This window comes from Prunus mume, linkage group LG6 (assembly GCF_029339155.1).
Source record: "Prunus mume cultivar Tortuosa linkage group LG6, ASM2933915v1, whole genome shotgun sequence".
Lineage (NCBI taxonomy): Eukaryota > Viridiplantae > Streptophyta > Magnoliopsida > Rosales > Rosaceae > Prunus > Prunus mume.
The window spans coordinates 22,988,352-23,003,236 of NC_142703.1; the positions used below are offsets into that span (position 1 = coordinate 22,988,352).

Sequence of the window (14,885 nt, forward strand, 5' to 3'; positions counted from 1 at the left end):
CAAATGCACACTTTACAGATTTGAGACACTTATGATGGATGAGAATGAAACTTTTTCTAAATTTTATGCTAAACTTTGTGTAATTGTGAATGCTTGTTCAGGTTTAGGTGAAAAAATTCCAGAAGATAGAGTTGTGAAAAAGATTTTGAGATCCTTGCCTCAACGGTTTCAACCAAAGATCACGGCTATTGAAGAGATCCGTGACTTGAACACCTTGAAAGTTCAAGAACTCATAGGGTCCATACAAACCTATGAGATGAAACATCTACCTCTTAAAAAGATCAAAAATGTTGCGTTCAAGGTTGTGAATGAAGAAGATGATGGGCATTCAAATGAAGATTGCAGTGATGAGGAATTAACGATTCTCACAAGGCGATTCATGAACTTTCTCAAGAATCAGGATCCAAAGAGTCGAGATTCAAAAGGTATAAATTCTAAAAATAGGTTTGTTAACTATACGATGGTGGATCTAAATTTCACAGGTTAAATGAGCGAAAGAATCCAAGAGAAAAGGTCAAATGTTTCGAATGTGAAGGCTATGGACACATATCTTCGGAATGTGCCAACACCTTAAAGAAACAAAAGGATGGCAAGAATAAGGCAATGCATACTACTTGGAGTGATAGTGAATCGGAATGCGAGAATGATGAAAAGACGGTTGCACTTATAACCACAGTTAGCTTGGATGAATCACGTGAGGATGATGATTGTAAAGGTATAAATATTGAGTTTATCATGAACAAATATGATGATTTGTTGGCTGCATCTCAGAAGCTCAGTAAACAAAATAGTGAGCTCGTCAAAGAAGTTGCTGTGCTGAAGCTGGAAAATTGCAGGATTGCAAACGAGTTTCAATCCCCTGATGCAGATTCAAAAGGTAAGTGCAGGTATGAACGAAAAATTGATGTTTTTGCAGAAAAAATTGACTGATTAGAATAAATTAATTGCTTCTCTAACTTCCGACAACAAAGCCCTTGAACTTGAACTTAAAAATTCAAAAGAAAGGATTGTTTCTTTAACCATTGGTGCAGAAAAAATTGACAAGATGATTAGCATGGGACGAAGAGATGGTGACAAACGAGGCTTGGGATTTGAACCAAGTAATAAGTCTTCCGCTGTGTCTAAAACAAAGTTTGTCAAATCCACTTCACCTATTGAACCTTCTGCCTCTCATGAAGTCAAGAAATTTATTCCAATTTGTCACTTTTGTGGAACTCGTTGGCACATAAGACCGAGATGCAATAAGCTTCGAAACGAATTTGTTCGTTCAAATTCTCATGGCATGGGTGGAAAAGTAAGTATCCAACATAAGATTTCAAATATTATGATAGAGGTAAACCGCTTATCCAAACTATCTTCTTTTCATTGTTTGCCGTCAACTAAGACAAAGTTAGTTTGGAGGAAAAAGGAAAATCATAATTGTATGTCTTCCTCCACTAATGTTGTGCATGAACCCGTTGCTTTAGAAAGTTTGGATCTTAAATGTATTGCTGCAAAACCCTTGGATAATCTTTTGATTTGACACTCTTAGAAAGTCTTTAGGTATATGTGCTCTAGATTAATTTGGAGTCTATTGCATGCCAAAGACTCTTTCATGTTTTATGATATTTCAATTAATTTCTGTGTTTATAAATCTGTCCAGCTCGTGCAAGGATTGTTAAGGTGTATCAATCCAGTAATCGTCAACGTATTTGTTGATCTTAGATTGGGCTCTGACATTGCACTATATTAAGAACTTACACTCTCAGCTTCACACAAAGGTTTCCATTGTCTTGGTGCATTATAAACTTCATTAAATGATCTATCCATCTATTTATTTTTATTTTGCACACCACACTCTTTTCCTTGAAGTCCTTTGAATATCTCTTATCATGCACTTGTCTCTCTTTGGATTGCCATAACACTACTGTGCGTAAGTTCTTGATCTGTTTATAAAAATAATTTTAAAATTAAAAAAAAAAAAAAAAAAGGGTGTCAACCACTCATTGCTCAGTAACCGGGCCTCTTGTCTAACCAACGTCGAGGTTCGAGTCAACAGGTTGTGATGGTTTGCTATCCTTGCTTATCTTTGGAGCCTTCATGATTTGGATCAGTATTTCCCCAGGGGTGCTTCATCACCCAGTTGCCTCCAGTCATCTGACGTAAGCACACTGATTGACCATCCGTTACATGGATCATGTCGAAAGCTAGATAAAGTGAGCCACAAAATTCGTATTAAAAAATATATATATAAATTGATCTTCTTATACTTACTATGCACTTAGTGTTTGTGCAATCTTTGGTGGGATTCGTTTTGTGTGGACATATTTTTTGTGCTTAATTGAAAAAGAGTTCATTTAACACATTTGCTCCTTGATGGTAGACTCATTTGATGCCTTTTTATCTTTCACCATGACTGTGGTATGCCTCTACTGATCTCTGTGAGTTTGTGAGTCTCGTGTGCTGTCGTGTGTTTGTCCCCGACATGCTTTGCTTCACATGCGTTCAAGACATCAAAGGGTTTGTTGCTTCTTTCATTCTTTACCCACAAACTTGGCATGTTTATGAATGGAAAATAATTATATCTTCAAGAGAACTTTGGGTCTGCATCTACAGTATGTTTTATGTCTTGATTGTTTTGAGCTTTCTGTCTTGAGTGTATTGCTTTTGTTTTTGTATGTTTTGGTTCTTAACAACTTCTCATTATTCTTTTTAGTTCTCTATTTTCCTGTCGCGTATCCCAAAAAAAAAAAAGAATTTTCTGTTTGTTTTCAAGATAAAGCCTCTTACATGCGTTATTGGTTATTCTCTATGTCTTTATATGTTGGGAATGCAATCTGATTTTTTTATTTTTTATTTTTCTTTCCCTCTTATATATGCTCCCTTATGTTCATTCTTTGCCCTTTGGATTTCCTGACAAAAAGGGGGAGAGATGACTGTGTGAAATTATGATAAAAAGGGGGAGAGGTTGTGTTGTAGAATTAAGGGGGAGTTGTGTTGTAATTTTGCTTTGAATTACATTTCTTCTCCCACATGCTTCACTGGTTTTGTTGTTTCATAATGTGCAGGGATTCAGAGCTTCGAACTTAGAGTAGGATTTCATTTGTAAAATCCCATGCAATTTCTTTTTAGTTGTAATAGGTGTTTTGTCTAGGAAATGCCAAAGGGGGAGATTGTTAGTACGAAAATTGTATTGTCATTTCCTAGACTCTAGCATAGGTTGGGAGTTAGTGTGTGAATATCGTTTACTAGATGTTTTGGTGCAACACATTCAATCCCAAGTTTCTGAAGCATGACTTGACCGGTATGAAAAACTGATTTCAGGTAAATCATGACATAATCATGCATTCATTATAAGATTTCTAATTGGAGTTATTTTCACTCAAAGTATTTTTATCTTAATCTTATTTTTAATAGGATTAGATTTTATCTCTTGAGATTACTTTCCTAGTTGGACTCTATTTTGATTTAAGTTTTATCTTTTCCCGTTATGACTTGCACGTTGCTCATCTCCTACTTGATTGGTCAAATTAGTTTGTTTTAGGAGATATTGTTTCTCGCCAAAGATTGGTTGTTTGGCATTATCATTTAGAGTCCACACTAGATAAAAATTGATATTCATGATTGATACTATTTGTAGTCTCATGTTTGGCGTCCTTATAGGCAGTTGATATTGAATCAATGTTATCATTCTTAATTGCATGGTAGTGTGTCTTGGTTTTGACGTGATTGACTTGAGTTCATATTGGATCAAGCTTGACAATCACATTGGAATAGAATTGTTGGACTATTGGGTTTCTCTCTTACTAGAGAGAACCTGCTTTGAATAAATTGGGGGTCTTTATTTTCACACACACAGCTTTTGAGATATTTGTTTTGAGCATATAGAATTCTAAGAAAAGCTGCTGTGCGTATATTTGAGATAAATCATCAAGTGTTCAATGTTTACTTGGTGATTTATCAAACACTTTAATCATTCATATTGCATTCATATGCATGTCGGTGACTCATACGGTTGAGGGCACCAAGACCGTGGTGGCGGTTTTCCTTGGTGAGCTTGAAGCAATCGTGGCCAGATGTGCGTTCAACATAAGGAGTGTCGAAGATCATCCCGTGATGAAGTTGAGTTACGAAGAAGTCGGTAAACATTATCTAGAATGTGTCTAGGATAAGTGTGTGAGTACTTCTTGTAATCATCGTTCTATAGTGGATTTGTGTTGGATCGAGGAGTCCCGTGGATTTTCCCCAGAGGTGGGGTTTTACCACGTAAAATAATTCTGTCGTGTTCTTTTATTTTATGCCCAAAGACGTTACAGGATTGATAAGCCATATCAATCCTGCTACCGAAGTTTATTTTTATTTATTTGATTAGAATCTTAAATTGGCCTATTCACCCTCTTCTAGGCATTTTGAGTCATCCTGCAGGTATTTTCACAATACATAAACGTCAAGTGCTCGAGGAATGTAAGATGCTCAAAACTGGATGACAAGAAGCCAGATGGCTACAATTCCCAATGGACAAAGTTCAAAGGGAACTTAATCCTGAAATTCCCCATCTGGCATGGATAGTAGACTGTGACAGTCACTAATCTCAAGTGACTCTAGAGTTTTGAGGTTCTTTAAACTCTGTGGCAGAGAGGACAACTCATCACACCAACGAATCGTCAATGATTTCAGAACAGTGAGGTTTCTAATCTCCCAAAAAAAATTTCCTTGAACATGAGCCATCTGCTCCCAAAAGAGAACCACCATGTGCAATGACCAAAAAGAATTAGCACAGCATGTTTACTTAACAGGAATGGAAGAAGCCGAGGTCACTCTCTCGCGTTCAAGGAGAGCCAAACGAAAACATTAGGGTAAGGATTTTTCTCACATCTTGTTTGAATAGATTAAAAAATGGTGTGGGAGCTACTAAAGAGAGGCATGGTTCAGAAATATGGGTGGAAGACTAGGAGCTAGTGTCAAAAATTGAAACAAAGGGAAATCTATTTTTTGAACCTTCTATTGGGGAGAGGCAAGATAATAAAAGAAATGAGACTAATTAGTTTAATAATTTTTTAATGTGTGAAGTTATGGAAGAAACGACACGCATGGTGTAAAGTAAGCTTTCTGAATGTAGCAGTTCACATGAAAATTTCCCAATTTTCAATGTAGCACTTCACATAGTGGTTATTTACTATAATTGTATTGAAATTAAGCTTTATGAATTTTAGCTTTCAAGGAGGAGATGATCGAAGAACAAATTTAACGGGTTAAACCGACGAAAATTAGGCATTGTTCTTAGAACAAAATGTGATGATTAAATTAATAAAATATAAACTATATTTATAAATACGGATAAATTACTATTTTACTCACTTGAATTATACTATAATTGTCAATTTTTCCCCTGAACTATTTACTTTTTTTTATATATAAATAAGAATTTAAACTATATGAAAATGACCAATTTAGGATTTGATGTCAATTTTTTGAATGTCCATCCAATTTCCGTCAATATTAAGAGTAAATTTGTAATTTTAAAGAAAATAAAAATTATATCTGATCAAATTACTAAATAATAGTAAAAAGATTTTTTTAAAACAAAATTAAAGAACCCCACCTCAACATCGATGGCGTGAAGCCAACTCCGCACCAACCCTCTCTACTCCAAATTTATATTTTATTTTTTTAAAAAACTATCAAACACCTCAGCTAGTTTTTTTTATCATGTAGAGGAGTCACAAAAAAAAATTTAATCTTTTTTCTTTCTCATTTTTCTGACAAAAAAAAATGTCAGCCTAATTTTGCCGGAGACGAAATCTGATTCAGCCAGCACCAACACCTGTAAGTGATTGTTTACATAACATGCTATTTTGCTAAATCCCTCATTTCAAGTTCGATTGATGTATGTATTTTCTTTTTGAAAGGTTTCTGTTAGTCATGGTGCGCAAGCGTAAGTTAGGGGCATCTGCAAGTTGTGGAGCTGAAGATGCTAATTGTGCTGAAAATGCAATAGACAGATTTAGCAATCTTCCAGACGAAGTTGCTCATCGGATTCTTTCCTTCCTCTCTTTCAAAGATCTCACTCGAGTGGGCGCCGTGTCGAAAAGATGCAGGCAATTTCATCTATCAGTTCCGGTCGTGAGTTTTGATTATTCAAGTTGCAAACCACGTGGAGTAACCAACCAGAAGATAGTGAAGTTGATGAGCCCTTTGGATAGGTACTTGTGTTATCGTGGTGATCATAGGATGCAAGTCTTCAGCATTAATTGGAGCTGCCTTGGATCTGAACAAGCGAGCAAGTTTTCTGATGATCATTTTCGGGTGATCACCTGGATTGTTAATGCGGTAAGGTGCAATGTTGAAGTGCTTGATCTCCGTTTGGCATGTGATTTTCTTGCGCTTCCATCTTGCGTTTTTCTTTCTAAGTCTTTGCAGTCTCTATCAGTGCATTTGACTTGGATGATTCTTGAAGCCCCGTCTGTATCCTTTTCAAGTAATCTCTGTTACTTAAAACTGGAAAAAGTTACAATAGTGGAGGAGAGGTTTTTCAAATGGATCTCACGTTCCTGCAAATTCATGAAGGAATTACAGCTTATTTGGGTTTGGATTCGAGGAATGCGAAAAATCTCTATTGAAAGTTCGTCTTTAGAATCCCTTCTTGTTTGGATCAATGATCCTAACCCTATTCATCTGAACATCTCTGGTCAGAAAATTGGAAGTATTGATATAAGCTTTAAGGATTACCACGCACTAACGAGCAGCATAGAGGTGAATATTTTTGCTCCAAATCTGAAATATTTGAAATGGGAAGGCATTTTGAACAATAGTCTGAATCTGGGGAAATTAACTGGTTTGGAAAAAGTAGAGATTTTTTTAGCGTCTCAGACAAATAAATTTGATGAAGTATTTGAGAAATTTGATAAAGTATTTGAGTTTCTTCATAGTGTACGCTGGGCGAAGGTTCTTATCATAAACGAGGAGACCATGAAGGTAAAATTGACACTATCCTCAACACCTTTATATTTTGTAGGAATTTGAAATCATTTGAAAGGTTGACATTAGCTGTTGGAATAATGCGATTTCTTATTTATGCTGCAAGTTCTGTTTAAATTCCATGTATATATTTTATTTGTCAGAGAGTGTACTAAGTTGAAAATCCTATAATATAGTTTTAATAAAATGTTTAAATTGAGAAACATTATGGTTTAATTTTTTTATCAATTGATGGTTACTTATCTAGACTCTGAGATATATAGCAGCTAGTTAAACTTTATTACTGTTTTTTTATCTCCTGGGGTGTAGCTTCATGCCTTCTTTCTATTTATGATTCTTTCTTGATAAATTTGCAGGCATTCAAGGAAGGTTCCATGTCAGCACCATTGGATAATATTCGTAAATTGGGTATTCATTGTAGTAGCTTGAAAGATGACCTTGTCCCAGCAATGGTTTCTCTTGTTAGAGGAATGACTAATTTGAACAGTCTATACATAAAGACTAGCCTTGACGGAGGGGACGCCAAATCTGTAGTAAGTGTAAGTCAATGTTGCCTGCTGATCTCCCTCTCGCACACATTTTCTTATAGTAATTTCTAGATTCAGTTACTTATAAATTATTGTAAAAGAATAAACTTATCTGGTTGTCTTTTTCAATAAATATGTATGCCTTGATTTCCAGTCTTGCTTTGGTATGGGATACTGGAAATTGCAAAACCTTGCTTTTGTTCGTCAGCTAAAGGAGGTAACCATAGAGCCTTCCACTGGGTCTAATGAAATCGAATTTGCCCGGTATATCCTGGAGCATTCTCAAAATTTGAAGAAAATGTTCCTTTTTCTTCATCATGGAGCTGAGCAATCAAAAGTAGCAGGAGGAATGGTAAGCCGTAGCAAGATGATTTCTACTGCCACAATTGTCATTCGGGGTTCAGGGATGGTAAGATGTAAAAGGAAAAAAGTTTGTTTTTAGAAAACTTTATGTATGTCCTTATTGAGGGTGTTGCTAGATCCATTTTGGAAGTCAAGAACATTTGTAATGCCACAATTCTCTCAAGTCAGAAAGCTAGCAAAGAAAAGCTGCTCTGGTTTTGTTTATAGAAGAGGTTATAGATAATGTAAGAACTTTGGCATGGGATTGTTTGGCATTTCTATTAGATTACATTGAACTCTTTTGTTTAGTGTATTTGTGTTTTTCACTATCGTTCTTGCAGCGGAATCATGGAGCCAGTGACTAAAAAAAGAGAGTTGAATTACGAGGAAGGAGAGAAAATTTTGTGTTTGGTTCACGAATGAACTCAAATGATCCACATAATTTGTTTTTAATAAAAAAAATTGTCAGCATACACCATTAATATTGGACGACATTGCTTGATCTATATGCAAGAAGAGTGTCTGTCAAATGAAAAGTATTGAAACTCCCCAGGAAACTCCCAAGCACCTTCATCAGTGAGACGGCCTTCAGTTGATGTCAAGTGATGGCTGTCGAGCAAAGAGAGCTGTTGTATGGGCAATCAAATGGCAACTATCAAGCAAAAATCTACAATACAACAATGCAATATGACTAAAACTTTATTTAAATAAAAGGCTTTTTATCACAAATAGTCCTTCACGTTTATGAAATTATCACGAATAGTCCTTGAGGTTTTTTTGTGACACTAATAGTCCTTAACGTTTTGATTTTTTATCACAAATGATCCCTGCCGTTATAAATTCCGTTAAGTGTGACGTGGAAGATAAATGGAGCCCACATGTCCAATCACATTGTGACATGTGGATAAGAAATAATTAAATAATTTTATTAATGAAAATTCCAATTGTTTTTTTTTTCTGGAACTCTTCATCCCCTTCCTTACTTCGTCTCTCTCCCCTTCTCGCCTCTTCACCCTTTGCTCAACATCTCTTCTCCTGTCCTCTTCTTCTCCCTCTGTTTTTTCTTTCCCACTGCCACCTCAAGGTCCTCAATGTAAACCAAAGTGGCCCCAACCCAAGCGAGAGAATTCAGGCGGGCCAACTAGAGGAGGCGGGCGCTTATTGGATCGATGAAGAAGCCTTATACCTTTATGTGATCTTTGGAACTCCTTTATCCAGTTGTACAGCCACAATCGCTTTAATTGATTAAATGAACTGTCGATTGCTATTCTCTCCATTTTCTGATTTTCCGTACCCAAACGGAGCATGATCTTATGCTTCTTTGTCACTGGATTTGTCGTGAATGGTGAGAAGAATTCCATAACGAGGAGCAAATTCACTTGCAGAAACTTGCTAACTTCCTTAATTTCTTTTGAGACGGTTGGGATTTGACTAAAGGGAATCTTGTCCCTAGCTTTCCTTAATTTCTTACGTGAAGTAAGGCACATTGATAACACAGAGAGGATAAATAATGCAGCTATTCCAATTACTTCCCAGACCTTCAGATTAAAGAAAGCTTCCTTGGATAACTCTGCTTTCAGATCGGAGGCCAGACCTTCAATTTACCAATTCCCCACAAAAATGAAAACTTGAAATAAATAAAAAATTTATTTAATTATTTTTTTATCCACATGTCACAATGTGACTGGACATGTGGGTTTCACTTATCTTCCATGTCACATTTAATAGAATTTATAACGGTAGGGACCATTTGTGATAAAAATCTCAAACGTTAAGGACTATTAGTGTCACAAAAAAACCTCAAGGACCATTCGTGATAATTTCATAAACGTGAAGGACCATTTGTGATAAAAAGCCTAAATAAAAAGTAAATGAATCAAAATTAAGAGAGAAGTAAACCCTCTTTTTATAATAAAAAGGAGAATTTCATTCAACTACGAAAACGTATAAGAAGGCAAAAACAATGGCCTCGTTAAAACCTTTGCCATGAAAAATCCCCACACAGAGGAAAATTTGGACAAGGAAAAGGAGTACCACAACACCTCCACAAAAAATACAGAAAAAACACCCAACCCTCACATCCCTATCTTTCCCTAAAAGAGAGTCCAACCAAGGTGGTGCCGCCCAAACGAAACTGGAGCCTTCCTTCAAGCCAAATTGAGTAAGAGCATGTGCCACACCGTTGCCCTTTCAAGTTTGATACAAAACATCCGTCATGAACATGTCGACCACCAACCGTCTTATATCTTCCATCACATTGCCAATGTTGCTCCACCAATCCATTCTGCCATTAAGCAATGAAACAGCTTCTTGGGAGGCAGTTGCAAGTATAAAACGATTAAAACCCAAAAAGCCTATCATCAATAAACCTTCCCCTGTGGCCACTATCTCCCTCCTCAAAACATCAAATCCCTGCGGCCCTGCAGCGGCAAAACCACAAAAGAAAATTCCTTTCATCAACTTACAGAGACAAGTAACACTTTTGAACTAATTATACAAGGTTGCTTTTTTATGCTTTTTTAATATTGAGAGAGTCATATATCTACAATGTTCGCATTTCGAAACAAAAGTATCAATCAACAACACCTATACGGAGTGTTGCTTTTTATTTTCAGACGAAAACACAGGAATTTAATTAATATGATATCTATACAATACCAAATCAGAGGATTCTCAAAACAGCCTCGTACATAGAAATACATAATGATAATACCAAGAGGAATGACTTACCATAATGATAATAGCTTGTTGATGGCAATGAAATAGAAGTTTCTTACTGAGAAGATCCTTGGACAGAAGAGCTTCCAGATGTGCTCGCTTCGCCAGACCGCTTTACCTCAAGCAGTCCAATGTACTTATGCGGGACATGGGCTATTTTCGACCAATCCTCACCGCTACCTTGTCTGCATCTTTCCTCAAGCTCTGGACATTCTTGAATAGAGAGGGTCTGGAGTTTAGTGAGAAGATTGAAACCCGATGGCAATAGTTTTATATTAGGACAATCATATATGATCAAAGATCTAAGACAATCAAGATCCTTAAACCATTCTGGCAAATAGGTTAGATTGGGGCAGCTTCTAATTTCCAAGCATTGCAGAGTCTTGAAATTTTGCAACCCTTCTGGCAAAGAATCAAACCAAGGACAGTTCAAAACCATCAAACTTCGAAGGGAGGAGAGGTGTTGCACACCTGCTGGAAAAGAACCAAGTTTTGGACAGTCCATGATGGTCAAGTCCTCAAGCAATGTGAGCTGTTCCAAACTCGACGACAGAGAAGTAAGCTCACTGCAGTTTTCAATGGACAAAGTTCGAAGTGAAGCCAAACCTGCAATTCCACCATCTGGCAGGGATATTAGATGGTTACAATTACTAATCTCCAGTGACTCTAGAAATTTGACGTTCTTTAAACTTTGTGGCAGAGAGGACAATTCTTCACACCAACGAATGGTCAATGATTTCAGAGAACTAAGGTTTTGCATCTCCAAAGGCATTGAATGAAGCTTGGGGCAAGACAAAATCTTCAAGGAAGACAGACTAGCTGATGCAAAAAGCCCTTCTGGGAGAGACACTAGGTCTGGAATTTTGTCAAGAATAAGAACAGATAGCAAACTTAAATCTGCTACGGGCACCATCGTAGGATTACAATTCCGCAGCTCCAAATGTTGAAGGGACTGAGGTAACGGTATATGTCCTAACTTGGGGCAACTCTTTACAGTTAATTTCTTCAATCTAGGGAATGCATTTCCAACATTTGCACTTGACCACTCTTCCAAGTTTGCAAAATCACTTATTGATAGTTCTTCGAGTGATGGAAACCATATGTCTTTACAGTCACCATAGAACTCTGTACCAATGCTCTTCACGCCATGCATTCCTTGCAGAGAAAGTGTCTTAAGTAGCGGAAAATTCCCAAGGGCTGGAAGATGTTCACAACTTCTACAGTTGGTGAAATCAGCAGCGACAAGTTTTGGGAGAGCCCAATTAGGAAATTTGATTCCTGGATACCCATTTATAACTAGCTTTTTCAGATTTTCGTGTGGTTGCAGACCTCTAATAACTTCTTCAGATTGTCGTGCTATATGTGATCCTGAGACACCTACTTCAGGTTGGGCATTATGTAGTTTTGGGAATGAATCTCTAAATTGCGGAATAAGACCCCAATATAATCCCAATGACTCAAGATTTTCATTCTTTCGCAGTTCTGCTGATTTCATTAAAGAGAAAAAGAATTGACTTTCCAAGTGAGCAATATTCAACTCCCTACAAAGATTCTCCAAGTGAGCAATATTCAACTCCCCATAAAGATTTAAACCTTCCAACTGAATCTTCCCCAACTTCGGCACAACAAAAAGTGGCAATGTCTGAAGACGACGTAAAAATTCAATATTCGGAGGCATACCAATCAAACGCACACATCCACTTAAGTTAAGATGTCTTAATCTTGATCCCAAATGAGGCAAAGATTGAAGATTATGGCAACCAATTAGGTTTAGGGTCTCCAAAGAAAACATATGATGTGAGCTTCTAGGTAACTGGGTGATATGCGTGTAAGACAAGTCAAGATATCTCAAACATATCAAGTCACCCATGGAATTCAGCAGATCAACAAGATCACAGTTGTTGAGATCTAGCACCCGCAAGTATTGAAAACTTGAATAAATTTTATATCCGTTCTCTAACCTGCCAGAATCTCCGATCAATAAAAGAGTTCGCAAATGTTCTGCTTCATATAGAGTTTCTGGAATTGTAATTCTTGCAGCATATCTATAAACAACAGATGCGTGGCGAATCTCTGCTGGTGACCAATTTTGTGGACGACCCTGTTCAAGTACCACATATTCTTTTCCTGCAACATATCGTGCAAGATCATGTATTATATCATTCATCTTGTATCCAATTGTTTCTCCACCTTCATGTAGCCGTACTTCTTGCAAGAAAGATATCCACAACAATTCGGAAAAGTATTCGTCACCAATGTCTTCAGGTCGCTTGCTTCCCTCTTCTGGAATGAAGTCTTCTGCCATCCATAGATGAATTAACTTCTGCTTCTTGAACTCATAATTTTTGGGAAATAATGAGCAGAATGCAAAGCATTGTTTGACATGTGACGGTAGGTGATGATAACTGAGCATCAGTGCAGGCAAAAATTTATGTTTGCTTACATCTAATTCCCAAAGTTGACAATCTCGCATAAATGACCACTGGTTTTCTTCTCTTTTCAAACGCATTGAACTTCCCAAACTTTTTGCTGCGAGAGGCACACCTCCACATTTTTTGACAATCTGCTTTCCAATCCGCGAAAGAGTTGGATACTTCTCTTCTTCTCCTCGTCCAAATGCCCGGTGCTTGAACAAAGACCAGCAATCGTCATCCTTCAAACCGTTCAAAAAAAATGGTGAATTTGGGAAATCCATCATGAATGGAATTTTTTGACTGCGGGTAGTGACAATGATTTTGCATCCATCAAGACCCCCACTAAACAAAGGTCTTAGTTTGTCCCAATCATCCTGGTCTTCAGTCCAAATATCATCTAACACAATCAGATATCTTTTCTTCTGCAGCAATTGTGAAAGCCGAGACTGAAGTAGTTCAATCTCCGACAAGTTGCATTCAACTCCTATTGCACTCTCAATGGCTGCCTTCATAATCTTCTTGACATTGAATTCCTCAGAAACAAAAATCCAGATTCTAGAGTCGAAGTGTTGGAGTACCCTCTCGTCGTTATATGCCAACTGAGTAAGAGTGGTCTTGCCAATTCCTCCAATACCAATTATTGGAATACAGGTTGCATATCCATCCTCGGAAGTTTCAGAAGATAGTAACAGTTTGACTAACTTCTCTTTGTCATCATCTCTTCCATATATCTTTGAGTCGACCACACGAGAGACAGTGTCCCTTTTGATATATCGTCGATCTACTATACTAGGCTCTCTAAAATTAAATTCAAAGAGCCCGTCATGTACCGTCATTTCTAGCTTGCGGAGTGCCTCTCTAATTCTTTCAGCATCATAGCCTTTTGTAACATAAGAACTGATACTAGTGAAATCTGTACGAGCACTCCTCAAAGAACTGATGAAATCTCTATGAGCACTCCTCAACGAGCCTTCTATATTTTCTTGAGCGATAAACGAGTCCAGAAGGTCCTCAGCAACAGAAGCAGCATTCTTGAGATTTGACAACCAAAGCCTGACAGATTTGTTGATTAATTGTTGCTCCTCTGCATCTTGAAGAATAGCTTGAACCTTCTTTAAGGCAAGTTGTAGCTTGTGGCGGTTGTCCTTGACACCCCACATATCAGAAAGCTTTTGTAGGGTTGGGGATGCCAATCTGTCAAAGATCACTTGCAAAGCAGGGGATAAAACTATGCTTGCTGCTGCTTCCATTTCTAGCAGCAACAACAGCAAAACAAAACAGGCTGAGATGATGAGAATAGTTGGATCTGGATCTAGAAATGGAATGGATCTGAAGAGAATTACAATTTGGTTAATAGTTTGCTTCATGGTGGAGAATCTCGAGACAGATATTTGTTTCTTTCTTTTCATCTTTTTCTCTTTGCTCATTATTTCCACCCACCTACATTTTTTTTATTTTGTTAATACTTTAGAAGTTAATTTGACTCACTTTTCCCCTAAACTTCTGTCAACAGTCAAGTAAATCAACTCTTACATATTAGGGTTTAGGGTTTACCATAGCTCACATGGCGCATGTATAGGTGTATAGACATTTTAGTCATTTCCGGGCGTCGCACTGATGCCGCCTTGCATAAAAATCCACCAAGCCTTCAAAGATAATATGTCTTTCTTTAGAGATTTTGGTCTTGTTTTCGTTATATATGTTTTTCTGGTATTGTTTTGGTAGATATCTTGTTTTAGCCCAATATTGGACGACATTGATTGTAGGTGATAATATATTTGGTAGGGGAATACTAGCAACCTTCTCTCTAACTTTCTCCTTTGGACCTTCTTCTTTCTTTGCTTGACATGTGTCATTCTCCTTACACTTAAAACAATGTCATTAATATATTATTCAAGTTAACTTTTGTTTTCCAAGTTTACCTTTA

At 37.1% G+C, this 14,885-nt stretch overlaps 2 protein-coding genes across 5 annotated transcripts; one reads left to right on the plus strand and one right to left on the minus strand.

Moving 5' to 3' along the window:
* The first annotated feature begins 5,658 nt into the window (after positions 1 to 5,658).
* Positions 5,659 to 8,152, plus strand: LOC103335853 (putative F-box/FBD/LRR-repeat protein At1g78760). Of its 4 annotated transcripts, none has more exons than XM_089053784.1 (4): positions 5,659 to 5,805; positions 5,889 to 6,954; positions 7,314 to 7,496; positions 7,639 to 8,152. In XM_089053784.1, exons 2-4 carry the CDS (start codon positions 5,902 to 5,904, stop codon positions 7,924 to 7,926), a joined length of 1,524 nt encoding a protein of 507 aa, XP_088909910.1. In that variant the 5' UTR covers positions 5,659 to 5,805; positions 5,889 to 5,901; the 3' UTR covers positions 7,927 to 8,152. The 4 variants fall into 4 exon arrangements, with proteins under 4 accessions (XP_088909910.1, XP_088909911.1, XP_008237110.2 ...); XM_089053785.1 differs by having other exon boundaries at positions 5,667 to 5,805; positions 5,900 to 6,954; XM_008238888.2 differs by lacking the exon at positions 5,659 to 5,805 and having other exon boundaries at positions 5,836 to 6,954.
* A 1,577-nt stretch (positions 8,153 to 9,729) lies between these two features.
* Positions 9,730 to 14,514, minus strand: LOC103335818 (putative disease resistance protein RGA3). The gene is made up of 2 exons (XM_008238852.2): positions 10,557 to 14,514; positions 9,730 to 10,246 (listed from the first exon to the last, which is right to left on the minus strand). Exon 1 carries the CDS (start codon positions 14,383 to 14,385, stop codon positions 10,600 to 10,602), a length of 3,786 nt encoding a protein of 1,261 aa, XP_008237074.2. The 5' UTR covers positions 14,386 to 14,514; the 3' UTR covers positions 9,730 to 10,246; positions 10,557 to 10,599.
* Positions 14,515 to 14,885: the final 371 nt, after the last annotated feature.

Excerpts from the sequence above, each read along its gene's own strand:
- LOC103335853 (XM_008238888.2), top strand. The coding sequence starts at position 5,869 with ATGTATTTTCTTTTTGAAAGGTTTCTGTTAGTCATGGTGCGCAAGCGT. Across the intron at positions 6,955-7,313 it reads TAAACGAGGAGACCATGAAG|GCATTCAAGGAAGGTTCCAT; the intron begins GTAAAATTGACA and ends ATAAATTTGCAG. Across the intron at positions 7,497-7,638 it reads ACGCCAAATCTGTAGTAAGT|TCTTGCTTTGGTATGGGATA; the intron begins GTAAGTCAATGT and ends CTTGATTTCCAG.
- LOC103335818 (XM_008238852.2), bottom strand. The coding sequence starts at position 14,385 with ATGAGCAAAGAGAAAAAGATGAAAAGAAAGAAACAAATATCTGTCTCG.